The 26481-nt window shown below is 46.5% G+C and overlaps 1 protein-coding gene across 2 annotated transcripts in view; it reads right to left on the bottom strand.

Annotated features, from left to right (window-relative positions):
- The window catches only part of DLGAP2 (discs, large (Drosophila) homolog-associated protein 2), a 194492-nt gene that overhangs the window by 8918 nt on the left and 159093 nt on the right, over positions 1-26481 (bottom strand). For both annotated transcript variants that reach the window (XM_011937542.1, XM_011937543.1), the window contains 4 exons: positions 20578-20663; positions 18250-18665; positions 6013-6104; positions 1253-1405 (listed from right to left, as the gene is read on the bottom strand). In XM_011937542.1, coding sequence (XP_011792932.1) covers positions 1253-1405; positions 6013-6104; positions 18250-18665; positions 20578-20663 — 747 coding nt within the window. The remainder of the gene's footprint in view (positions 1-1252; positions 1406-6012; positions 6105-18249; positions 18666-20577; positions 20664-26481) is intronic.

The following is a 26481-nucleotide window of genomic DNA, read 5'->3' as shown; positions in this document are numbered from 1 at the left end:
TGTATTTTTAGTAGAGATGGGGTTTCACCATGTGAGCCAGGAGGGTCTCCATCTCCTTACCTCGTGATCCACCCAGCCTCCCAAAGACATTTCCGTTTTGAGAATCGTACTCTATGTGCAGCTTGGGTAGATGTGCTCACGTTCACTCTCAATGACCAAAGAATGGAAACTAGATGGAACCATTGCATGCACCTGGGCTAACTTCAGTACGTTCCATTTGAACAGCCTTCTTACTCAACATCACTGATCATTTCCTTCACCTCAGATCCAAACCGTGGCTTACTTGGACCTGCCTAGTCCCACGTGTGGCTCATGTGCATTTGTCCCATGCGTAGCTTACACAGACCCTGGGTGCTCCCACCTTGCTCCCCCGTTATCTGGGATGAGGGAATCTGGATTGACGGTATCTGGCCTGGAACTCCTCTAGCGGCCAGGGCACCTTGTGGGAGGAGCTGATGATGAGGATGATCAGCCTTGGCTCTCGTTCTAATGACCCAGGTGTGCATCCTTGCTGGATACCAAACACCACTTCCCCCAAAGGATGCTGACTTGATTTTCTTTATCATTTTAATTGATAACATTTGTCTAGAAAAATCCGATTATGGTTCCTCAGGACGTCTCTAAAACGTGTGAGGAAATCAATGTCTGCTGCTGACTCAGAACGATCTACTAGTTCTTCTGATGACAGCATCATGGAAGAAGTGAAATGCCAGGGTTCAGATTTAATGAGAAATTCCAGCCTATTTTAAGGGCTGAGGCTGATAGATCTACAGGAAGATTAATTCATCAAACTGTTCAATAAGGTATAAAATGTGGCCTTGCCTATCGTGGCTGTACTAGAAGGTATATTGACTAGAAGATCAGTCCATAACCAGGCCTAAAACTTTCCCTGTGGGAAACCAGCTTAATATTTACATGATCAGAACAAGTTTGATGAATATAATTCAGAGGTGAGATGCCTGTCAGGAATGAGGCTGCAGATTTGCTTGTCATCTTGGCTAGGGTCTCCCTGAAAGGCTTATATAGAAGAGACAGAGCAGGGAAGACCCTATGATTTACCACCCATGCCCAAGGCTTCAATTTCGCCCCATTTTGGGCACAGCCACACACATGTACATACATAGAGGGACACTTGCTCCTGTGTTGCCAGCCAAAGACTGAGAACCCCATTGTCATGCTGTACCTGCAGCAGGTCGTTACTGCAGTGGGAAAGGGGGTTTGCTGGGAGCTGGCCCTGCACAGACACCCTTACCTTTCTTTCCGGGGACTCCATCATCTTCCAGTCATTGAGCCGAAGCCGCTGCAGCTCGTCGAACTTCATGCTGACGTCCTCAATGGAGAGCTGCAGCATGTCCCAGTAGCCGGCCAGGTCCTGCGAGGTCGGCCTCGGCATGGCGCTGGGGTCCTGGGGACACACACAGGGTGTTCAGAGCCAGAAGAGTCTCCCGCTGGCGCAGGGCTGGGGAGGCCGCTCCTCCCCACGTGTGCCGTTCAAGAGGCGGATTAGGGAGAAGCCTGGCTTATTCCACCCTGAGGCAAATATTTGGGAAGGCCTGCCGTGCTTCCATGACAGTTTACTTTAGCACAAGTATTTGCTGATGGCTTACAAACACGTAGCACGGCCCATTCGTTGTCCCATGTTGAAAATGCTGGGGATGGGGAAGACGGGAGAGTTTCTAAATGCTTCACGGCTCATAAAAGCAGTAGGACCCTGTGTTTTTGGTCACCTGTGGATGATTCGGAAGGGTCAGGGCTCTGTGAGCCTGCTGTGGTATTGGCCTGGTCATGGTGGCGGTGGGGAACCAGCTTGGAGCCCGTTCTATACCTGCTTGTTCTCTGACGGCTCTTAACTCTTGTTCTTACGGGATGACACCTTACAAATGTAACGTGCCAAGGAACAGGACGCTGTCACCAACCGGCGCCCACACTTAGGAGGCACAGGTGATGCTGCTGGGCTGCAGCCCTGGCCAAGTGGGACCCAGAGATGTGCTTGGTTTCTCTGCACAGTGCCTGATAGATACATGATTTTTACCAGCTGCCTACATTTATGTATTTATTTTTGAGACAGGGTGTTGCTCTGTTGCCCAGGCTGGAGCGCAGGTGTGATCATGGCTCACTGCAGCCTTGACCTCCTGGGCTCAAGAGATCCTGCCTGCTCAGCCTCCCAAGGAGCTGGGACCACAGGCATAGGCCACGACACCCAGCTAATTTCTTTAATTTTGTAGCAATGGGGTCTGGCTATGTTGCCCAGGGTGGTCTCGAACTCCTGACCTCAGGTGATCTGCCCGCCTCAGCCTCCCAAAGTGCTGGGATGACAGGCGTGAGCCACCGTGCCTGGCTTACTCCCTACACTGAAATCCGAATGACTTTTCCAGGCATGGTTCCCTTGATTCAGTGGGGGTTCAGCAGAGTCAGGAGTTTCTGGTGGGTCGACATTCAACTGGATTTGCTTCTGGTTTCAGCAGTGCACACTCAGCACGCTCAGTGAAGAGCACGCTGAACGGACAGCTCTGCGATTCCTCATCCAGAGCGAGGACCTGGGGCCCCCGTGGCCCTCTGCTCGGCTGAGCCCGTTCTTCTCTGCAGCCACACGGGGGCAGCCTTGGTCGCTCAGAGCCCCACCAGGCCATCGAGGCGCCCTCCCCGACCCCCACCCCCGCGGAGCACGGGAGGGCGGCCCTGGCCGCTGGCTGGGAGCCCCAACTCAGCCTCTGTGGGTGGGGACAACCAAAGTGCCTGGCAAGGAGGCTACGTTCTGCACCGAAGTCAGTCGAGGGACGTCAGGAGCTGCAGCCTCAGGGCAGGCCGGGCCAGGTGAGCAGCAGCAGGGAGGCTGCTCAGAGGCTGTAGGGGTGGTGCCTGCCTGGCTTCCAGAAGTCTTCGCCAACCTAACAATGTCCCCTTTCTGGAGGGCTGGGCATGGCTGTGCCCCCTCTTTCTGGAAGGCTGGGCATGGTTGTACCTGATGGTGTCGGGGGAAGCGGAGTGGCTTCTCCTCCCTCGCCCACAGCTGGGTGGTTCTGGTCACATCTCCCGGGAGACGCAGGAGGAACATGGCCGGCCACTGTGGCCGGAGGCTGCCCCAGCCTGAGAGCAGGCATCGCCTTCCCATGCCCCTCTCCTCCTCTCCGCAGCAACAACACACCCGTCCTTCGGGCTCACCCAGACCACACGCTGGGGCCGGACGGGCACAGCCTGGCACGGTCAGGATTTGGCTTTGTCTTCTGTTCTCTTTTGGTGGGGGAGGCGGTTGCACCTGAATCCACTGGACATTCAGAGACGATAAGGTGTTTATAATAATAATAATAATAAAAAGTCAATGGTTGTGCCATGCCATTCCCTTTACACCAGCAAAGTCACGCAGGGCCTCGTTCCTGTGAAATTGCCATTGTTTTAAATTCACACAGCTCTGTGGCTCTGGCATCTGGTGTCCATTGGATAGGAACTTCGGTGCCCCGTGTGGCCTGGGGCAGCTCTCTGTGCACTGGCACCTGCTCAGGCACACACACCTCTGGGGTTGGATGGAGTTAAAATTCAGAAGCAGGCTCAGTGGGTCTGAATGAGACTGAGTTTCTAACAACCTTTCTGGGGATGCCAAACTGCTGTTCCCACAAGCACAGCAATCAGGCCGCACGCTTTGAGGGAAAGTTCTTTCCGGTATTATGTGCCTTCTGGTTGCGTCACAAGCCACCCGCCCATCCCGACCCTGAGAGGCTCCGCTCCCTGTGGTCCATCCTGAGAGGCTCCCCTCCCTGTGGTCCGTCCTGAGAGGCTCCCCTCCCTGTGATCCGTCCTGAGAGGCTCCCCTCCCTGTGATCCGTCCTGAGAGACTCCCCTCCCTGCGGTCCATCCTGAGAGGCTCCGCTCCCTGTGGTCCGTCCTCAATCTCGGAGTGGGGCTCTGACATTTTCTAGGGTCACTCTTTGACTTAAAGCTTAGTTACCCACCAACAATTTCCAGCAGACAGTGGTGCTACTTTGTGCTGTGGACCATTTGGCTTTGATGAGCCAAGCATGTCTTACCATGTCAGCACCCCTCTCATGCCAGGCTGTCTCAGGCACCACCCCCTCCCCGCACCACTCTTCCCCAGCAAACGTGTCAGAGTGTTTTTGTACTAATCCTGAATAGAAGTCGAAAGGAAAGGATGTAGCCAAGCCAGCTATTTCAAAACTCAAAAGGCCTAATAAATATTAGGATGAACAATTTTAAGCCAAATATTAGCTATTTCTGGCAGAGCAGAAAGGAACATTTAGCAAGCCTGAATATGAACCTTGGGCTGTGTGTGGGAAGCTTTGGATGGGTGTTCCTAAAGACAGTGCCTGCCTAGGCTCACCCGAGTCTGCATAATATTACACAGAATTCATCAGTGGTCTGAATGAATTACTTTAAAGGTAACAATTAAATAGATACTACAGAGGAGGCAAGGACGTTCACAGGTGACAAGACAGCTCAGTGTTTACACAGTTATGAGCTTCTTTCAAGGTGCTCCAAGCTTTGTTTCCCCCTTTTAAATGATGATTATAACTTTGTCAGAGTGATGTGTTGATAACTCTTTAAATTTGCTGTGAACTTCAATGGGGTTGATTGGAAAGTGTTAGAGAAGGCACACTTTTTAATGATCCTAATGAAAAGACATGAGATGGCAACTCTGGCCTGCTTGTGCATCCTTCGATATGTAAGAATATTATGTCTCCTTGCATGTGAAAAAGCCAGGGAAAACATAATCAAAACACCTGGCACCATTGCTATGAGAGGCCTAGAGGAGACCTATTTGCATTTGCCTGAAAATGTTTGGTCTGAAAAAAAAATCGATGTATATATTATAAAACAACCTATTAAGTAGCATAATTATTATTTATTTCTCAAAATAGTGAATACTTTAGTCAGCTAAGGAAAAGTATACGTGTATGTGTGTAGGCAAATATATAGTATATATAAAATATATTAACATATATGTAAACTTACATATATAGTATATATAAAATGTATATGTATGTATGTGTGTAGGCAAGTATATAATATATATGTTACCAAGTAAACTTACATGTTTTATATATACTATATATTTGCCTACACACAATGTGTATTTTATATAACTATATATGTATATATAAAATATAGTTAATGTTATATATTTGTTATATGTTAATGTTTAACATGTACATATAAGGATACATAAGTAAACCTTCATATACATGTTAATATTTGTTTATATATAACTACACCTATATATGTTTATATAGGTATATATATAAACATATAGATGCATACATGATTATAATCATGTATAAATCTAATATATATGATGTATATATGAGCTTTTCTGCTCTGCCAGAAATAGCAAATACATATTTATATATTAACATGTGTATATATATATAAGCACATATAAGCATATATTAACATGTATATATGTAAGTATATGTAAATATATATGTGGTTTTTCTTTCTCTTTGTCAGGAATAACCAAGTTTAACATCAACTGTAATAATGCATCTAGTTCATGGTGTATTTGTTTCACTACCAACTATAAAATACAAAGGATAAATTATTTGCAAGATATCTTCTTAATCTCTTCATTGTAATTGTTTACGTGTTTTTATTTCCAGGCACCTCAGATCATTTTCTTCATTTGTGACATTAGCCATAATAGAAATTTTGGTTGTTTCTCCTCTTCTAAGATGCTCTGGTGGGACATCCAGTTGCAAAGACACAGTGTTGCCCCGTGCTGCTGTAGCCCCCCTCTTCCTGCCCCCTACTCCCCCTTGCAGCCTCCCTGCCTCGGTATCGTGTTTAAACCAGGGCCGTATCAGCCTCCCTGCCTCGGTATCATGTTTAAATCAGGGCCGTATCGTCTCTGTTCCCAGGGCGGGAAGTCTCTTCTGTGTAATGCATGTGATATTCTGCATACTGATAGGAACTCTTTGACAAGGAAGAATACAGTGAGGATCTAGGGAACGACGCCCGTTAACTTGGTTACAGGGAACAGGGGTTCCCTGAGGATGCACTTACCATATTCTGTTGGCAAAGCCAATAAAACTGCTGGAATTTCTGGGACATGAGAAGCTGGGCACTCCCAACAGCACTCCTGATTTTCCCGAGAACTGTTTAAAACAAAAACAAAAAAACAACAGCTTCAAAACTGGGTCGATTAAACAAAAGCAGAAACATCACACCAAGGGAGCGGGTCCCGCTGGAGAGGAAACTCCGAGGACTTCATTGTGCCGAATGTGTTCGCCGGTGAGTCGGGCCTCCGCCTGCTCCGTCCCCAGCTCACGAAGGAAATCCAGAGATGACCAGATGTCACCGCGGGGACATTCTCCTTGGGTATTGGGAGAAACTTAGTTTAAAAGGCGGCCTATACCTCAGGGAGTTTTCCTTATTTTGGCATCAAGATTATTTCAGTGCTGCTGTTTGGATGAGCTGGAAGACACAAGAACACGTGTGAGTAAAAGCAACATTGAGTTCTTCCTGTTTTTATGGACTCCGTGACGTGTTAGTGAACTCTTAGGTGTGAATTCCTTCATTTTTAGAAAAAAACACATCCATAGGTGTTCTCTCATTGGAGTTGATTACATAATTTCTAGTGAACCGTGGGCCGCTATCTCCTGGCAGTGCTGTGAGGTGTGTGCTATGTAGGAAGAGGCTGTGTGGACAGAGGCCGCACAGGAAGGTCGCAGCAGCTAAGAAGACGTGGCTCCGCTCCTGGAGATGGCAAAAGGGTCACGAGTTTCTGAATATGCTCACAGCTACTAAACTCACCAATCCAGGTACCCAGTAAATGTGTAATGCTCACGCTACACTTCTGATGGCTGAGTCAGCAGACCACAGTTTAGTGAGGTAGGAAGAATTGATCTACAAATGGTTCCTAATTGCAATGACTTTATTTGGTTAATCAAATAGTATTTTTTTTTTTTTTTTTTTTTTGAGACAGGGTCTTACTTTATCACCCAGGCTGGAGTGCAGTGGCGTGACCTTGGCTCACTGCAAACTCTGCCTCCCAGGTTCAAGCAATTTTCCGGCCTCAGCCTCCCCAGTAGCTGGGATTACAGGTGCGCACCACCACGCCTGGCTAATTTTGTATTTTGAGTATAGACAGGGTTTCTCCATGTTGGTCAGGCTGGTCTCGAACTCCCGACCTCAAGTGATCTGCCCATCTCAGCCTCCCAAAGTGCTGGGATTACAGGCGTGAGCCGTTGTGCCCAGTCGTAAAATTTTTTAAAAGAATATACTGTATGTGTGTGTGTTTATTTTTATTTATTTATTTTGAGGAGTCTCGCTCTGTCACCTAGGCTGCAGTGCAGCAGTGTGATCTTGGCTCATTGCAGCCTTCACCTCCCAAATTCAAGCGATTCTCCTGCCTCAGCCTCCAGAGTAGCTGGGATTACAGGCGCTTGCCACCAATCCCGGCTAATTTTTGTATTTTTAGTACAGACAGAGTTTCACCATGTTGGCCCGGCAGGTCTTGAACGCCTGACCTCCAGTGATCAGCCTGCCTTGGCCTCCCAAAGTGCTGGGATTACAGGTGTGAGCCACCGCACCTGGTTTGTATGTGTGTGTGTTTTAGAGACAGGGTCTTGCTCTGCTACCCAGGCTGGAGTGCAGTGGCAGGTAGCTCACTACACCCTCCAATTCCTGAGCTCAAGCCACCCTTCCATCTTGGCCGCTTTAAGTGCCGGGATTACAGGTGTGAAACTACCATGACTGGCCATAATATAATTCTATCAGTGGAAATAATTTAACCAAGAAAAATAGGTGCAGCTACTTTTGCGTTTAGACTAGTCAAATAAAATACTCTGTTCAAGGACTCTGTCTCCAAGCCTTCCGAGCTTTCTCATTTTCCTCCTTCCCAGTGTTCACACCCACTCTTGAGTCTGCTGTCAGCCTGGTCCCCACTTTGTAAATAATAGCTTTGGTAGATCCTAGCTCACCATGATCCTCAAAGCCACACAGGAATCCACTGGAACCCATTTCTTACCAGTGCACCCTGGGCCCACGGATCTCTGCTAGGTTTTATTTGCTGGAGCAACAATTCAGTGTTATTCCATAGAGCGTGCCCAGTACACGTATGTGGCTTTTCTGTACCTAGGTCAGCACTTGGGGCCAGGCTGCCCACCAGGCAGGGGGCAGATGATCTAAGCATCTCCTCGCCTCTCAGTTCACACCAAGTCTCCCCGTCAGGGCTTTCGGCATGGGCGCTTCAAGGTGGGGCCGTCTTTCCTGAGCTTGCTCATGAGGCATCCTCCGCTTCTTCCGGCCAAGCTGATTATTCCACCTGCTCTTTTTATTCTCCCTGGAGATTCGCTGCAGAGCACAAATCACTAACCTACACGACACACCCTAAAACTGAAAGTGCTGCTGGTTTAACTAGCCCAGCCCTTTCTCCTGCTTTCACTGGAAGGAAAAGGGGGCATTTATCCTGGAGATTTGCCCCCTTGAACGCAGAGGCGAGAGATCCATCCCCACTTACATCTGCGGCTTTACGTACTTCGTGAGGGAATACTGATGTGCTCGAGGTTTTGCCTAGAGACGTGCAGGTGCCTGGAGCTCAGGGGACTTTGCAGACCCACCTGTGCCTCGCCTGGGGATCTTGTGCCAGGCATGGCCTGACTCATGGGGTCTGGGTGAACCAGAGAGTCCGTTTCTTTCGAGCGTTTAGGAGATGCCCCCGCTGGCTCCCAGGGCACACCTGACCGTGGAAGCCTAGACAGCATTTCCAGAAATCGAAACCGAGGTCTAGGGAAGTGAACTCAATCCCCGTGGAGGTTCTTCCACAACAGCTCTTTCCCCAAACATTCCTTAACAGTCAGTCCCAGAGACAGTTACTGGTGAGATTCATTCCACACGATCCAGAAACTGGCATCACAGACCCTGGCATCCTGCCGCCCAAGCTAGGGCGCTGCAGTGTCTCCTCCTTAGCCCAACTTTAGGGAAGAAGAACCACATGTCATGGGCACAAAGGGCCTTAATGTTCATGTAATAAAATGCTGTGAGCCAGGTGAAAAGGATGTTGCAGAGATAACTTTGATTTGAGACGGCTCATGACACGCTGTGACCCGGAAGTCGACCACACAGCAGGGTGTGCAGTGCATCCCTCGTTTTTTAGAACAGGAAGGTCTGACATTCTGTGCCACATGTTTTCTCCTGGGTGGGATAATGGACTTAAAAACATCCTTTTCTGTCTTATTTTCCTAAAATGAAGATTGTTTTGCTCCCCAAAGTTTTATTATGAAACTTTTCACATATGCAGAAAATGCGGAAGAGAAGTGGAACCCACAGCTCCCTCCCCATTCCGTGGAGACGGCTGTTAGTGTTGTCCTGTGTTATCTCTTCCTGAGCCCTTTACCTGCGACCACCTTGTAGGGCCAGGGCCACTGTCACCCCCACGAAGGTGACAATAGTTCCTGAATGTCATCTAATTCTCCATTGCTTCTAGGGTATGAAAAAGATGAAGAAAGCATAACTTTAGTAAAAGCAAATAACTCGGATAACACTTTGGCATCATTTCAGTCTTGAAAAGAAGAATGGAAGGTTGTCTGTCGGGCATCTTAACACCAGGGCCCCGTGCTGCTCACAAATCCACTTCAAGACAGGCTGTTCTTCCATGGATCTGATTTGCCAGCCAGCCTGGGAACAAAGCAGGGAGGGGAGGACTGGAGAAGGAAGGCTGGAGCCCCTGCCCATGTGGCATAGGATGGAGCTGGCAGGGCTCTGAGTTGGGGTGAGGGGAGTGGAGGGGCCGCTGCGGTCGAGATGCAGCTGGAGGCGTTGGGGCTTGAGCGGTTTCTTGAAAGGGGTGATGGTGAAAGCACCTCATCCTTCCTCTGCGTGCCGATGCCCCCAAAATGAACGTGTTCTGCAGCCTTGGTCTCGCTGATGATGAGGGGAGGAATCATCTTTGCTTTTGAAATGTTGAATTTCTATTTCTTTTGTATTCTAAAACCTGGGTAATTAATGAAGATATTTAAAGGGACTATTTTAAGCAAGTGGTTGCTGCAGAAATATATAGAAGTGGATGAATAAATGAATTTATTTTGCCAACTCTATTCTTCCTCAAACTGTAATTAAAGTCTATCAGTTTTTTAAAATTTGAAGCTTAATCCCCAATTTTCACATTTCTCTTAAAGTGGAATTCAACTCAACTGTTAATACAAAGTACTTCAATTTATACTCTCTAACACAACATGAATACATGGGCAATATCTTGGTATCGATTTAATGTAGTGGAGAGTTATTATAAAGGGAATAAATTGAATATTGCTAGGGAGAGATAATGAATGTCAAAGAGTGTAGCTAACGACATGCCTGCTAATGGCAGGAGAATTTTGCTGTTCAGTGAATGAGAATGATCCTATCTGATACCTGTAATGTAAATAGCTTCCTATAATTGCAAAGAAGTTGAAATGAAAATTCAATTTATTCTCTTCCAGTATACGTCTCTAATTTCACCATAGTTTAGACTCTTGCAGGAGCTACACTAAGGACTAATTCTCATCCGAATGCAAATTCACAAAGAACCTGCTAGAACCCTTGCCTTTGATGTACAAAGAAATTTGATTAACATACTTGGCTCTTTTACTTTTTCTATAATTCCAATTCTATCTAAATTTGGTATGAAGTAACATAATTTACACTATTCTGGTGTTCTAATATTTGAGATGGATTTTTATAAAACTTGTAGAGAGTCTGAAATGATCATTTGAGTATTTGTAACCTCTCTGATCCCCTGAGATTCCCTTGTGACTAATTTTGTAGTGGGGTCTGCCTAAGTTACGGCTCCCAGAAATCTCCTTTGAAGACGAGCCTCATCATTTTCATGTTTTTGAGCACATCTATTCGTGTTTTTAATGGATTTATCACAGTTGTACATATTCCTGGGGGCATATGTGATATTTGGTCATGTCTACAATGTGCTATGATCAAATCAGGGTGACGGGGACGTGCATCACCTCAAACATTTATCTGTGTGTGTTGGGAACATTACAATTCTTTTAGCTAGTTTGAAATACACAATACATTATTAATCATGTTTTCTTACTGTACTATTGTATACTAGAACTTATTTCTTCCACCTAACTGTATTTTTGTACCCATTAGTATGAATCAACTTCTCTTCCTCTTCTCTCCTGTTCCCTTCCCAGTCTCTGGGAATCTACTAGAGTAGATTGGAGAACCATCCACCTTCATGAGCTCTGCTTTTTTTTTTTTTTTTTTTTGTCTTTGGGATAATAGCCATTCTAGCTGGGATGAGGTGATATCTCACCGTGGTTCTGATTTGCATTTTCCTGATGGTTAGTGGTGTCGAATCTTTTATCACATACCTGTTGGCCCCTTGTATGTCTTCTTTTGAGAAATGCCTATTCAGGTCTTCTGCCCACTTTTGAATTGTGTGTGTGTGGTTTTTTTTTCTGTTGTTTGAGCTCCCTTATATATTCTGGTTCTTAGTCCCTTGTCAGATGTGCAGTTTGCCGACATTTTCTCCCATTCTGTGAGTTGTCTTTTCACTTTGCTGTTTCCTTCTCCTGTGCTGACAAGCATCCATGTCTTTTTATGGTCTGATTTCCCCATGGCCATTTAGTTGGGTTGTGTGGTGACATCTTCACAGGTGCTTAGCAGAGGCCTGGTCAGTGGGTTGATTCTCTTAGTCGGATCCACACAATGGACACAGTCCATGACCTGCATCTCCCAGGAGGTCTGGAAACAGTGGACGTTCTGTTAAGTTGTGTGATGCACTGACCCCTAAGGCTGGTAGCTGCCAATATGTGCACAGGCATCTGCTGTGCTCAGAACGTCATCAGTATTTCTGATTCTTCCATCTTCTCTGTTGGTCTGAGACCGCATGGGTCAACCATGGACACAGGCACAGCTTCTCTGTGGCCGTGTCCTCCTCGTCCCCTGCATGGAGCATGTGTTCTGCTTGTTCTCAGAGTTGCTCTGGGCTCTTTGTCATCTGCTGACCTCTGTGTGAGTGGCGACTGCTCGGGTGCTTCTCCCCATCCGGACCCTTGTGTCTCAGATGGAAGATGGCCCAGGAGATACAACGCCACACATCTGACCCCAGCTCTTGTGTTAATATGACTTGTGGTCATTCTGGCTGTAAAATGAGACTTTAGTGAGCAGATCCCTATGCTCATCCCAGGATTAGTGTTTGCCTGGAATGTGGCATCAGACCTGGTGAACACGTAGATTATTTGTTAATTTAGGAGGAGTTGTTTGGGGCAAGGAAGTTTCCGATACTGTTTGAAAGATCCTGTGTGTACATGTGCTCCCTTGGTGAGTTCTTGATGAGAGTCGCATCTCAATGGAATTATTCAATAAAGTCTTAGCTTGGGAAGGATTCCTTTTGTTTTAGAAAATGTGCAAATTTTTGATTTTTCCTTTGTGTATTTACCCATTTGGTTTAACATAATTAATACAAAAATCTTAAAACATTAGTAATGATTTACAATGTCTTGAAAGTACTTTTATTAACAAGAGGAGGCCTGCATTAATGTGACTTCATGCAGACCAGCATTTCTTTGGGTTCACAATAGTTTTATTAACCATAGAAGACTGAATGAATCTAGATTCATTCAATCAGTTCAGGGAACTGTGTTATGAAATTATATTTTGTGCAAAAATTACTTCATATAATGGAAATTTCAGTATTCAGAGATCAGAGTCTGTCTCATAAGCCATTTAATTTAATCTTTATTTTAAAAAGTGCCATAACCAATAACCCTGTATCTGCTCCTAAAATTAGGGCTGGAAATTAAGGTTATCATCTTACCTTTTAAACATTTAGGGAATTATCTGAGCTTGATTAATATTGTGCTAGTTTTATGGACAAAGTACATAGATGAGAGGCATAACAAGGGTTTTGATATCTTTGTCCACAAAAAGATGAAGGTATCTGGGCAATTTAAGAAAAGAAATTAAGAAAATCACAAAAGGTATCAAGTTCATCCATTCTCTGTTCCTTGTGTTCAAAGTTTATAGCAATGCGGTTACATTTTCTGATTAAAAATTAGCCGGGCATAGGGGTGCTCAGCTGTAATCCCAGCTACTCAGGAGGCTGAAGCAGGAGAATTGCTTGAACCCAGGAGACGGAGGTTGCAGTGAGCCGAGATCGCACCACTGCATTCCAGCCTGGGCAACGGAGTGAGACTTCGTCTTAAAAAAAAAAAAATAGTGGAGCAAAGACAAGCAAAATCAGGATCATTTCAGTGGATGTCTATAGAATGCAAGTGTATAAGCTACTTCCAGCCTCCGAAACTGAGGACGGCCGGTTGATTCTCTGGGATTCTAGATGTTCTGCTTTTATAAACGTGTGAGCAGGAGTGTGGCATCCTGTTCGCTAAGACGGCCCATCCTCCTGCTTCCCTTTCTTCCTCCCCATTCCTATTTGCACGGCACTCTGTGCCAGGCAATGTGTGAGGCACTATCTGTGGATGATAAATGTTAAATGTGACCACTGCATTGAAGGAGACTAAAATCTCAAATGATGGCAGAGGGTGGAGCTTTAGGGAAGTTTCATCCTTTGAGAAACACCTGTCCCCCAGGGCATGGGGCATGGCCCTGACAGAGAGGGCTCTGAGAGGTCAGGTAGCGCAGACCCTCCCCACAAGCAGGGTGAAGGGCAATGCTGACGTGAAGATCTTCCTCCAGAGGAAGGAGACAAAGGGGCCTCTGCTCCCCAGTTCTCTGCCTCTGTGTGGACTCTTGAATCTCCTTTTCTATCATCCCCATCCACCTCCTTGGCCAAATCCAACTGCGTGTCAAGGCCCAGCATGGTGCCACCTTCTCCGGGAAGCCTTCTCAGAATCTTCCCCAGTGAAAGTGTTGCTGAGACCCCTGAGTTTTTAAGGTACTTTATCTGCACCTCTCTTATGACACTAAACAGTTTCCACTTCCTGTAAATAGTTTTTCCCTGGTCTGTCTGCTCCCACTGTTAGGTGATTGGTTAGGTCCTTTGCCACGTCTTACTCATTGTTGCATCATTTTTGTCTATCGGAGAGTGGCTTGCTCCATCATAAGAAATCAGTAAATATCTGTTGAATGCAGACATCACTGAGCTGAGAGAGTCCAGAGGAGGATCCTGATGGTTCCAAAAGGTAAAAAACAAGACAAAACAAAACAACAAACCCCGCAACAAAACCAAACATGTGTTTAGGGAAATACAATTTGGAGGCAGCAATAATTAACCTTATTGAAGAAAAATAGTTTTTCAGATGCCTAATAATGTAAGTGAAATTTAAATACTAGGTATCCTTGCTGGGCATGGTTGGTTCATACCTGTAATCCCAGCACTTTGTAAGGCCAAGGTGGGCAGATCACGTGAGGCCAGGAGTTCAAGACCATCCCGGCCAACATGGTGAAACTCTATCTCTACTAAAAATACAAAATTAGCCAGGTATGGTGACACGTGCCTGTAATCCCAGCTACTTGGGAGGCTGAGGCAGGAGACTCACTTGAACTTGGGAGATGGAGGTTGTAGTAAGCCGAGATCATGCCATTGCACTCCAGCCTGGGAGAAAGACCAAGACTCCCTTTCAAAAAAAAAAAAAAAAAATCACTATATATCCTAAGATTTTGGAATCTTACTATTGATCTGGGTCCCTATATGTCATCAAATTCAATTTTGCATGTAGTACTTTTATGGCATAATGTATAGAATTTTCTGGAATGCCTCCAGTGACAGAAAACCAGGACTTCGACAGGGCCTCAGCACTAAAGCCCTTTAATTGTAAGGACTTTCATTCTTGGTTTGAGAAATAATTTGCCTCCTTACAGCTCCCGCCACTTATTTTCCAGTGGCTAATGCAGGAAAACCTTGGCCTCTGTCTTCACGGCTGAGGGACTCTGTGGGCCACATGTGGGTCACAGCAGTGGAGGGTCAGGGATGGGACACAACCTTGTCTGAAACAGCAGGAGAAAGCAGGGGATGCACATCCAGCGTGGAAGCAGGCAGTGGAGGGGGTGCTTCCTGTAAGGGAACATCTTGACACCTTTGGACCATGGGTTAGAAAGGCAGAGCCGTCAACGTCAGAGGGCTGTGACTCCCGGACCCGGGTCACTGCTGGAAAGGCAGAGCCGTCAACGTCAGAGGGCTGTGACTCCCAGACCCGGGTCACTGCTGGAAAGGCAGAGCCTTCAATGTCAGAGGGTTCTGACTCCCAGTCCCAAGTCATTGCTGCTATTCTGTGATTTGGGGCAAGATCTTAATCTCTCGGAGCCCCAGTTTATCTGTAGAATGCTTGCACTACTACTACCCACCTAGTCCATCGGGATGAGCATCAGTGAGGTCTGCAGTGCATTCAGCATAGGACCTGACCTATCATATGTGTTCAGGGAGAACCGGTCTAGATATTGTTTCTTTATTTTTTGAGACAGGGTCTTGTTCTAGAGCGGTGGCAGGATCTTGGCTCACTGCAACCTTCACTTTTGGGGCTCAGGCAATCAATCTTCCCACCTTAGCCTCCTGAGTAGCTGAGACGACAGGCATGTGCCACCACCACACCAGGCTACTTTTAAAAATGTTAATTATTATTATTTTTTTTGGTAGAGACAAGGTTTCACTGTGTTGTCCAGGCTGGTCTAAAACTCCTAGGCTCAAGCAATCCTCCTGCCTCAGCCTCCCAAAGTGCTGGGATTATAGGTGTGAGCCACTGTGCCCAGCTGAGGATTCCAATTTTATTTTATTTTATTTTTTTTTTAAACGGAGTCTCGCTCTGTCGCCCAGGCTGGAGTGCAGTGGCAGGATCTCGGCTCACTGCAAGCTCTGCCTCCTGAGTTCACGCCATTCTCCTGCCTCAGCCTCCCGAGTAGCCAGGACTACAGGTGCCTCCATGCCTGGCTAACTTTTTGTATTTTTAGTAGAGACAGGTTTCACCGTGTTAGCCAGGATGGTTTCGATCTCCTGACCTCGTGATCCATCCGCCTCCCAAAGTGCCGGGATTACAGGCGTGAACCACTGCGCCCAGCCGATTCTATTTTTTTTAAAGGTATCTTTTCAAAAATGATAATCCTTGAAGAAACTAAATTGAAAGTACACACTAAACATGGAAAATGACAGGGAATGTAGTCTCTGTGTTATAAACACAGTAATGGCTAATGTCTCAATGTCTTACACCTTCCAAAGAAGACCAGAACTTTCCGAATGTGTCCTGAATGGGATAAACTCAAATGACAATAAGATACAATTTTATAGGCATTTTATGGGCTAAGCCCTGACGAACATAACCTGTTTGTAAATTTTTTCCTCTCCTCCTCCTCCTCAAAAGTGTTCTTTTAGGAACCACATGCTGTAGAAAACACACCTTGATTGAGTGACACGCAGGTCTTACCACCTGCTCTCATCCTGGAAGGAAGGTACCCCAGCCCGACGCTGCCCCTGTCAGCATGCACCAAACCAGAGCTGGCAATTTAACTCGAATTTGGCATCAACTTAGGCAATACAGTTTTTCTGTGTTTTATCTTTGTGCTAAAGATTATAAATCCCTTTTATAATTAAGACAGTTTTGCCAAGTTGAGGCATATACCAACAAGGGGGAAGATGCTGCAGAAAATGAGTGATTTTTAGATGTCAAAATCGTGAACAGTCACTTGCTAAATGTACCCTAACCATGAGAAATGCAAACGCCATGTGAACGATCAGAACACGGCTACACTGACTTGCGCCAGCCCTGTGCAGCCGTGGGTGCTGCGGGGATTGTGGGGACTGCGGGGACTGTGGGTCACGTGGAAGGCTTTCCCAAAGCAACATCTCCTCCCCAACACTCAGTGTCCAACGTCACCTCCTGTAAAGGATACGTGGAATTTGATGATTAAGAGACAAATGTGGAAGAACAGGGTTAGTCAATTAAAGGCAATCTCTCTCTTTCTTCATAGGTTCAGACCTTAAGTTACAACAATAAAAAATCAGCACGGCAATGATTTTCTCAGACTGCTGAGGCTCCAAGGCCGTTGTTCTCTGTAAGTCCCAGTCAATGTAGTTTCATTGTTGTACTTCTGTTTCTAGGATTAGTGAATGCCCTGTTAAAACAGCCATCTAGAAATGGAATGTCAGGGACAAATTCCCAAGGATCTCAGCTATCCTTTTGAAGTTCAGAATTTATAGTGATCATGTCAATGTACAAATAAATTCAAAGAAAAAGAAAAATACTTTAGAAAGAGCATAATTTGTCAAGACATTCGGAAATAGCTTTGTGAGACTGCTGTGTTCAACATAAGCACTAGTTGTAGGTACTGTGCAATTATGTAATTGATCTATAAACAAAGACAGGTGGTATTAGCTTAGAAGTCAAATACAGCAATTTATAATGGGAGCTGCTTCTGAACTCTTTTTTTTTTTTTTTTTTTGAGACAGTGTCTCACTCTGTTGCCCAGGCTGGAATGCAACGGCACGATCTTGGCTCACTGCAACTTCTGCCTCCCAGGTTTAAGTGATTCTCCTGCCTCAGCCTCCCAAGTAGCTGGGATTACAGGTACCCACCACCACACCTGGCTAATTTGTATTTTTAGTAGAGATGGGGTTTTACCATGTTGGCCAGGCCTGACCTCAGGTGATTCGCCCACCTCAGCCTCCCAAAGTGCTGGGATTACAGGTGTGAGCCACCGTGCCTGGTCTGAACTGTCTTGATGGTAGGTTTCTCTAGGCAAATGGGAGGAAGGTAGAGAATAAGGGGCTGTCCCCTTTCACGTGGAGAGGCAGAGGCACAGCTGAGCCCCAGATGGGCTGGGACAGATCTGCCTGGTGATAGCTGGTAGAGGAACGATGTGGCCTTCCCGTCCCACCCAGGTGAGGAGACCTTTGGGTACGTCATCACATAGTTAACTAACTTAATCTTTTACTTACCTTCAACTTTTCTTTGGCATAATGCCAAGGCATTTTCTTGTAAAGCATGAGCTGGTAACAATACTAGAAAATAACATGAATGCTCCCAATGAAGTTTTTGCCAAAATCCAAGAGAACTGCTAGGTGGAATATGAGATCAACTGTGCTCCCAAGAAAACTGTTAGCACAGTTGATCTTCAACTTACCTGACAAAACAGAACACACACTTTTCCATCGATATCTTAGTGACTGCTTCTCTTTTCACGTAATTTATATCTTTTCTTAGAATTGAGGGGGATATACTAGAAAGCATGTTTATTTTCATTCACTTGAATACCAAAGGAAGGAACTTTACTCCATTAATGCTGTGATGTGCATGTTTGCATTACTGAGATATGATGTCTAAGAGGCCCCAGGGAAGCCTGAGCTCTTACTTTCCTCCGAGAGATCGTTCTCCTCTGCCTCTCGCTCCATCTCTTTGCACCAGCCTTCCATCCTCTTCGTCTCTGTGTGCAGCAGCTTCAAAAACCATGAGCCATCCCTGCGGCACGGAGACATCCTTCCAGTCTCTACCGTGTCGATGGCGGGCTCCAGCCACGGGTCCGGAGGGGGCAGGGTGGAGGTGTCCACTTGGGTCCGATAGTCTTCTCTATAGCTGAAGAGCCCCTGGGTCCGTACAGTTCTCACCGCGCCATACTGGGTGGGGGTGCTGGGCTCGGAGTGCCGCTGGAAGGAGGAGCCGAACTGGAGGCCTTTGTCCTCCATGGTGATGTGGCCTGGGAACCCCTCCAGCTCCAGGTCAGCTTGGACGGCAGCCGTGACGCTGTTAGAACGTTTAAAACGCCCGTGTCTGCAAAAGGAGGGAAGGAAGCGAGATGGTAGCCTTTCTGAGAGGACTTTGTGCAACAGAGTCCTACATGTAGCTTGTCAGGAGTGCACCTGAGTGCAGCAACGTGGCAGCTCCAGGGTGGGTGGTGGTTTGTCTGTGAAATATGCTGGTGTTTTGTCTATGGAAGAATATTTGGTTTTGCACATCGTTAAACTTGAACATCTGCCTAAGTCTCAGGCCCTAAAAAACGCCCACTTGGGATTTAAGTTGATTGAATGATACAATGCGAGTGAATGTGTTTCATGAAACCGCTATTAGCAAACGGCTACCTCCCTTTCAGAAATATGCCACGAGCTCATACAGCCGAGGTCGTGAGTTGCGTCTTTTATGTAAACAATAGCCACATCATACCGAGTTTTAGTGGCTTCCAAATTGTGTTTCAGGGCCTGAGCCACTTCTGTCTGGATAACTTAACATGTCCCCATTAACCCCTATGGGCAAAATAATGACTCCAAATTCTGACTTCGGTGTGTGAAAAACATTTTCACTGTCTGTATTTTAATGTCATCCTTTTCCACACAGCTCATCACTGAAATAGTCGGCAGGAAGGGGCTTACAGTTGGAGACCAGCATGCTGGGTGAGAGTGCTGTGAGCGTGTGTGCGCGCGTGTGTGCTCTGTATCTCTGTGTTTGGGATATATGTATATATGTGCATCTGTGGTGTGTGCCTGTGTGGTGTGTGTCTCTGTGTCTACATAGCCCCAGCTACTGCAGCCATCCCTGTGGCTCTGCAGGCTGAACCCGCAGAAGCACACAGCTGCTGCATGCAGCTGGCTGGTAACGTTGCCACGCGTTCCCTTTGTGGGAGGGACACTGAGCTGCAGAGCAGGATGGAAGGCAGCCTGCCTGGTTTCCAGGTGCAGAAGATGGCCCAGGTTCTAGGAGGTCTACTTGGAAACTGGGAAAGCCATGAGCTGGGGTCAGAATCTCTTTGTAATCAAAAATCTCCATAGGGCAGGTGCTAAAATGCTCCCTGATGAGGGAGGCCACCCAACACTGTCCCTATCAGATGCTGGCTGAGCCCTCACAATGTAATATTCTCATCAAAATTTGTTTTTATGAAATAGACAATACATGCTATTTTAAATATAAACTAAAATGATCATCCTGCCTCGCTGCAAAAATAATACTAATGGACATCACTTTATGTTTCCAGGTAGTATTTTTGAAGTGAAACAACTTCACGTTATTCGAAGGTCTTGAATGTGCTTTGCTGTCTTGCTATCATTTCACGTTTAACATGACAAGGTGTGAAGCCTGCATTGGTGTCATCCTCAGCCCGTCCTTTTTGTTTTGAGACACATTCTGGCTCTGTCGCCCAGGCTGGAGTGAGTGGCGCGATCTCGGCTCACTACAAGCTCCGCCTCCCGGGTTCACGCCATTCTCCTGCCTCAGCCTCCCGAGTAGCTGGGACTACAGGCGCTGCCACCATGCCCGGCTAGTTTTGTGTATTTTTAGTAGAGATGGGGTTTCACCATGTTAGCCAGGATGGTCTCGATCTCCTCACCTCATGATCTGCCCACCTCGGCCTCCCAAAGTGCTGGGATTACAGGCATGAGCCACCGCGCCCGGCCTCAGCCCATCCTTCTTTCCTTTGGATCAAGGACTCTGACTTTCAGGCTGTCAGCTGCTCTGCTTTCAGAGGCGACAAATTACTTTGGAAAGAATTACTCCCTTCCCTCTTGCAAAAACAAGACATAGGCAGGTGTTAACTCCTACTTGGGGGCTATCAATGGAAAAGTATAAATGTATGGCCCTGTTTCCACAAGCACAGGCATGATTGAGGGCCAGCAGGATCTAGGAGCTTCCATCAGGCATTGGATAAAAGAGCTCTCGCTCGGGGGTGACCGCGTGTCAGAGGGGGCTGAGTTACCGCTTCTCATCTTCCACTTGCACCCCGACAGAGTGGTATTCCCGCAGACCGCGGCTCTCCGTGTCAGAATCCGTGGCCGTTTCCACCTAATTCAACAGAGAACATCTGATTTTAGAACTGAAACATGGGGCCTGGGCAAGGGACTATTTTGTTGTTGTTGCTGATTTGCTGTAATTAATTACGCATTTGTTTAATGAATGCTGAGATACACTTGACCCAGTAGAATCACAGAGAGGGAAATGCATTCACATGGGAGTAATTACATCGCTCCTGCGTCTCATCACATTTTACATAACTCCCTGAACTCAGTGCTGCACTTTGGTCTTTTAAATGTATGCAAATAAAACTGCTTAGCTCAGCTCAGGCAAAAAATAGGTTTTGTTGAACTGCATTATTACAGGACTTACAAGCTCTTATCACGCCCTACGGTGATAAAAGTACAGCATGAACCAAACATAGCTAAGGACAACAATATTAAGCTAATGACAAAATTAAGGAATTTAATAGAATTATACTGATGGCTGCATCCACATACAGAAAGACACAGAAAGGAGTTTAAGCATTGATCGGAAACAGAGGCAAACTCTCCACCTTGATCTCCATAGAGCTGTCTCACATCTGCTAAGAGGATGGCCAACAGGGTGACGTCAGATCAGAACAGAAATCATATATTCCACAGAGAATTCTTACTGTGGCTGTATTTGCCACAAAGTCCCCACAAACCCACCAAACGTTTCAATGATCATCAACTATGTAAAGTTATCCGACAAGGGAATTCTAGCACAGTATAGTTTCTTAAAGACAAAAAAACCCCTAAGTCTCAGTAGGAAACCTCTGAAACCAAACATTAGTTAAGCCATTGATATGATTCCAGGCACTGAGTCATTCCTCTTTCCAGAAAAATATTACCTATTGTAGCAAAAGGGCTTTTGATCCCTCTCTGAAATGTCATAGCTAAGTTATAAAACATCTCTCTTTTCTTAAACATATTACTGATCACTACAAGGAAAAGGTGCAAAGCATTAAATAATTATGACCCTGTTCTCTGGGAGTCAAGAGAGGAGCTGCAGGTTGACATTTGAGTTGCAGTTTGTGACTGTCCTAAGGTTAAGCCTGTGTCAACAAGGACTGGCTCAGATTTGTGTCTAAGAGAAGTAATCATGGTAACAGCGAAGACTTACTTGGTGCGTACCCTGTCCCAGGCACTATGCTGAGGTTCCAGCATTACCATGTGTAATCCACACAATAACCCCAAGCATGTTTCCAGCCCCAGGAGAGAGTTGGGGGATCAGAGGAGGGGGGGTGACTTGCTCGGGAGTGCCCAGCTGGTTGGGGGCAGGGCCAGGGCTCTTGCCCAGATCTCTCTGACCCCAGAGCCATGTGCGGCATGGAAGAAAGCATATGAGAAAACCCTGGAGCTCTTGGCCGGCCACGGAGCCAGGGGAATGGACAGAGACGTCCACTTTCATTGGGTGTAATTCTGAAGACAGGTGCAGAAGCTGTCCCTAGATTGGGGTGCGTGTTCTGATAGCTGGGTGAGACGGGCTACAGGAGGAAGAACGTTCTTGAGTGAAGATCCTGGCCTTCCTGTCAGAATTTGCCATTCCCCTTTCTAGTTTTAAGTGGGTCACGGCTTTATTAAACCTTACCTTGCTCGACATAAACATTATTAGTGTTATTTTACACTAAAGGATTGTAATACAAGGAATAGATTTAAAATTCCATGTCTGTACCTATGGAGCTGCCTCGTGTTTTACCTGCAAAGGATCCCATTTGATGAATACAACCTAGTGCATTTAATGAGCCTTCAGTGGAGGGAAATTTGGTGGTTTCTAGTTTTCTGCCATTATAAATGATGCTGCTATAAATACATGTCTGTATTTGTGTGTGTGTGAAAACTTCTGTGAATGTATTCACCAGATGGGAGGTCTGGGTCAGAGGCATTTGCACTTTATAATTTTGGTAGATATTGTCAAATCTGATATGAGCGAAATAAATTCCAATGGATACTTTTAAAGATATTTTGTAAAAGGGGCACTCATTTTTATCATAAAAATGTGGAGAATATTTGTCTCACTTATTCTCTTTCTAGGAATCCAGCCTAAACAAAGGATCTTAAATTCTGAACAATGTGTGAGGTGTTCATTGCAGCATTATTTATAAGGTAGCACTTGGGGAGAATGAGGAGGATACAGTGGGATAGGAATGTGCAGTAAGTCATGATTTACTCGTGACATGGAATACCACACAGCAGTGAAAACGATGGAGCTGGGCATGGTGGCTCATGCCTGTAATCCCAGTGCTTTGGGAGGCTGTGGCAGGAGGTTCATTTGAGCCTAGGAGTTTGAGACCAGCCTAGGCAACATGGCAAGACCCCATCTCTACAAAAAACAAAACAAAACAAAAATTAGCTGAGTGGCAGCACCTGTGGGACAAGCTCCTCCAGAGGCTGAGGCAGGAGGATCACTGGAGCCCAGGACGTTGAGGCTACAGTTAGCTGTAACTGCACCACTAAACTCCATTCTGGGCAATAGAGTGAGACCCTGTCTCTAAAAAATAAAGATGGTTATAAAGATGACCTCAAGAATGCTTACAATACAGACTTTAAAGGACACAGATTAACAGGTGCCATGGACGACAGAATTACCAGGTGCTTGCACACACGGAGAAACACCCATACTCACAAGCAAGCACATGTACCATGGAAGAGACGAAAAATACAAAAGTAAAAGCTTTTCCTTCCTTTCTCTGTCTCCAAATTTCCTCTAATATAATTTTGTTATTTTTATAGTGAATTTGAAAAATACAGCTTTTGGAACTGGTCAGATTCTGCTACTTGCTAGCCATGCAACTCTTAGGAAAGTCTTTTAAATTTTGTTGAATCTTTGCTTCTTTGTCTCACAGAGGGGACACCCAATGCCTCAGTTAACTGATGTAAAACTCTCAGCATGAGGCCTGACTCAAGTAGGTTCGTCCACAGCAAGTGCGAATTCCCTGTTCTCTCATCCCAGCTTTAAGGATGGTCAGGTGAATACTGGTATGTATATTACATTAAAATTACATTAAAGGTGCACACATATGATGAACTGTGCAGATTTTATCGTGGCTGTCTTATGAAATCTTTCTAAGGAAAATAAAGTTCTCCATTGCTGGAAGGTAAAGTCTGAGGGAGACATGGTAAAATCACACTTGGCCAGGAGGAGCTAAGTATCAATTTCAGAAATCCTGGGCATAGAGAGGCTTCCTGTGAGACAGAAAAGCAAATCTGGGACAAAGAAAAGAAATTATTTTGTACACTGGAAAGGCAATTCAAGAGTCTTTTCCAAAGGAAATGCTGGCTAGAAGTAGGTTTAAAAAGTTTTTTGAGGCCAGGCACACGGGTTCACACCTGTAACCTTGGTGCTCTGCAAGGCTGAGGGGGAGGATCACTGGAGCCCAGGAGTTTGAGGCTGGAGTGACCTACGATTGCACCACTGTACTCCAGCCTGGGCAACACAGCAAGCCCTCATCTCTTAAAGTTTTGAAAAACACATGGGTGCAAGAAAAAAGATGAATGAGCAAAATCACTATCCCGCCTCCCATGCAGTCTCAGGCTAGCAACAGCGTCAAAGCCAACCAGCTGTTTCTGAGCCCAGCTTCTGCAGGGACGCTGAGAAAATGAATGTGGGCAGGGCTGGCAGCAGGAACCGCTCACTAGTAATATCGGGCCAGGGTGCCAACCTGTAATCTCTGCTCTCCCGACAAGCTCATTTTCTGTTCTTCCTTCCAAACCTCACACACAGCAGGGCAGGTGCCCTGGATTTGATGCAAACTCCTCTTTCCCTCTGAGATGTGCTCTGCGTCCAAGAGTTAGGGGTGAGTGGCCAGCCCTGCCTGTGAGGCTTTGAGCTCCGGCGCAGCCATAAGGAAGAGCGGCTGACTGTGTGTCTGGAGAATCAGGCAGACACCAGTCAGTCTTTTCCAGGTTGCCTCTGCCTTCTCACAACCTGGTGAGATCACAGAATAGAAACGGATCTCACCGGCCAGGTGCGGTGGCTCACGCCTGTAATCCCAGCACTTTGGGAGGCCCAGAGGTGGATCAGCTGAGGTCAGGAGTTCGAGACCAGCCTAGCTAACATAGCGAAACCCTCTCCCTACTAAAAATACAAAAATTAGCCAGGCGTGATGGCACATGCCTGTAATCCCAGCTACTTGGGAGGCTGAGGCAGGAGAATCACTTGAACTCAGGAGGCGGAGGCTGCAGTGAGGCAAGATCAGGCCACAGCACTCCAGCCTGGGCAACAGAGTAAGACTCCATCTCAAAAAAGAAAAAATTAAAAAGCAACAACAACAAAACTGATCTCATTTATAAAGGTGGGGCTCACAAGGCACCAGGGACAGAAGGATCCTGACTGTTAGACCAGGCCTCCACCTCACCTAACTGCAGTATCTGGGAGCTGTAAACATTTCCCACAGAGTTCCCCAAACACACACATGCACACAAAAGAAAATGGAAAACTTAGCAGGAGAGACAAACCGCAAAGGATAAAAATGAAAGTGAAAACACAAATGGTCTAATTGGAAGGAAGAAAAGCAAGGTCAGGCCAGACCGGGTCAGAGGACCTCTCCGAGGTGGCTCAGCCATGCCCGCAAGCTCTCCTCCTTATCCTAGGCCTGGCCTATGAGTGCCAAGACTGGGGCCCATTCTCTCCTACGGGCATCTGGCCTGCAAATTTGGAGCTCTGATGAGAGCTGTCTGTGTGTCCTGCTGTAAGGGCCAGACTCACACGGCCATGTCCAGACATCTGAGGAACAGGGGACTTGCCACTGGCTTCTGCGCTAAGCTGGGCAGGGAGGGAGGATGGGGGCCATAGGAGGTGTGAGCTGAGGACCCTCACTCACTGGGGATCATGTTAGACACAGCCCAGTAATTATAATGAGAATCCTGAATTCAAACCCTGGTAGGAAAAGGTCATGCAATGCACTGTGAACAAGGGAGCTGCCTTGTGGGACAGGATCCCCTGGGACGGGACCCCCTGGAGCTGTCTTTCTGCGAGCCAGCGGGTCACAGCGGGCGTGAGCTCCACAGAAGATGTGTTCAGTGGCATGGACGCTGGTCATCTGTAGGAATGACATTTGCAGAACACAGATTCTCCTGCTATCTGCACTCAGACAAAACTGCCCAAAGTTTCCCGGAAGCCAGTCCCATTGAACGCTGGTTGAACACAGGCTAGCCAGCTTTGTCCATGAGCTGCAGAACAGCGTGACACCTGCCCTGTGTCCCAGAACAGGAACAGAACCAGGGCAGGCTCCTGAGGGCACAGAACCATTCTGGGCTTTTCTCCTCTTTGAGAAGCAGAGCAGACAGGAGTGGAGTGGAGTGCAGGCTCCAGAGTCTCACCCCTGCTTCACTCATGGTCTTGGCCGTGAGCCCTTAGGCAAGTCCCTGACCCCCCCCCGAGCCTCAGTTTTCCTATCCATAGGCTGGGCACAGTAACAACCAGCACCCAGGGTTATTGTGAGGATTAAATGGTGCCTTGGTGCCTGGCGGGGACGTGGCCACCTGTCCACAGCCTGCTCATTCCTGTCTCAGCCTGTCACCTCCTGCCCTGGCAAGGCTGCTGTCTGCAGCTCCCCTCCTGAGGCCTCCCAGGCACCCGCAGGAACCTGTCTTTCATCCACTTGATTCCTTCTTTTCCTTGCCTTTACTCCTGCAGTGGCTTCAATTCTTTGGCTGTTCTCCTTATCCTGACGCTGGAGCTGCTCCAACTACATTTTCTCCATAGCTTTTCAATTGGCTTCCTTTGGATAGCTGTGAGGTCACCAGCTCACAAGATGCACAGAAAACACACAGGATGTTGTGCGTGTTTTTTTTTTTCTTACTGCCTTGAAAGGTGACTTTGTTATCCACCTTCGTTCCTGTCT

The sequence above is a fragment of the Colobus angolensis genome, unplaced genomic scaffold, assembly GCF_000951035.1.
Source record: "Colobus angolensis palliatus isolate OR3802 unplaced genomic scaffold, Cang.pa_1.0 Scaffold165, whole genome shotgun sequence".
Taxonomy (NCBI): Eukaryota; Metazoa; Chordata; class Mammalia; order Primates; family Cercopithecidae; genus Colobus; species Colobus angolensis.
The sequence above is the reverse complement of the archived record's forward strand: the minus strand, read 5'-3'. Positions and strand labels throughout refer to the sequence as shown.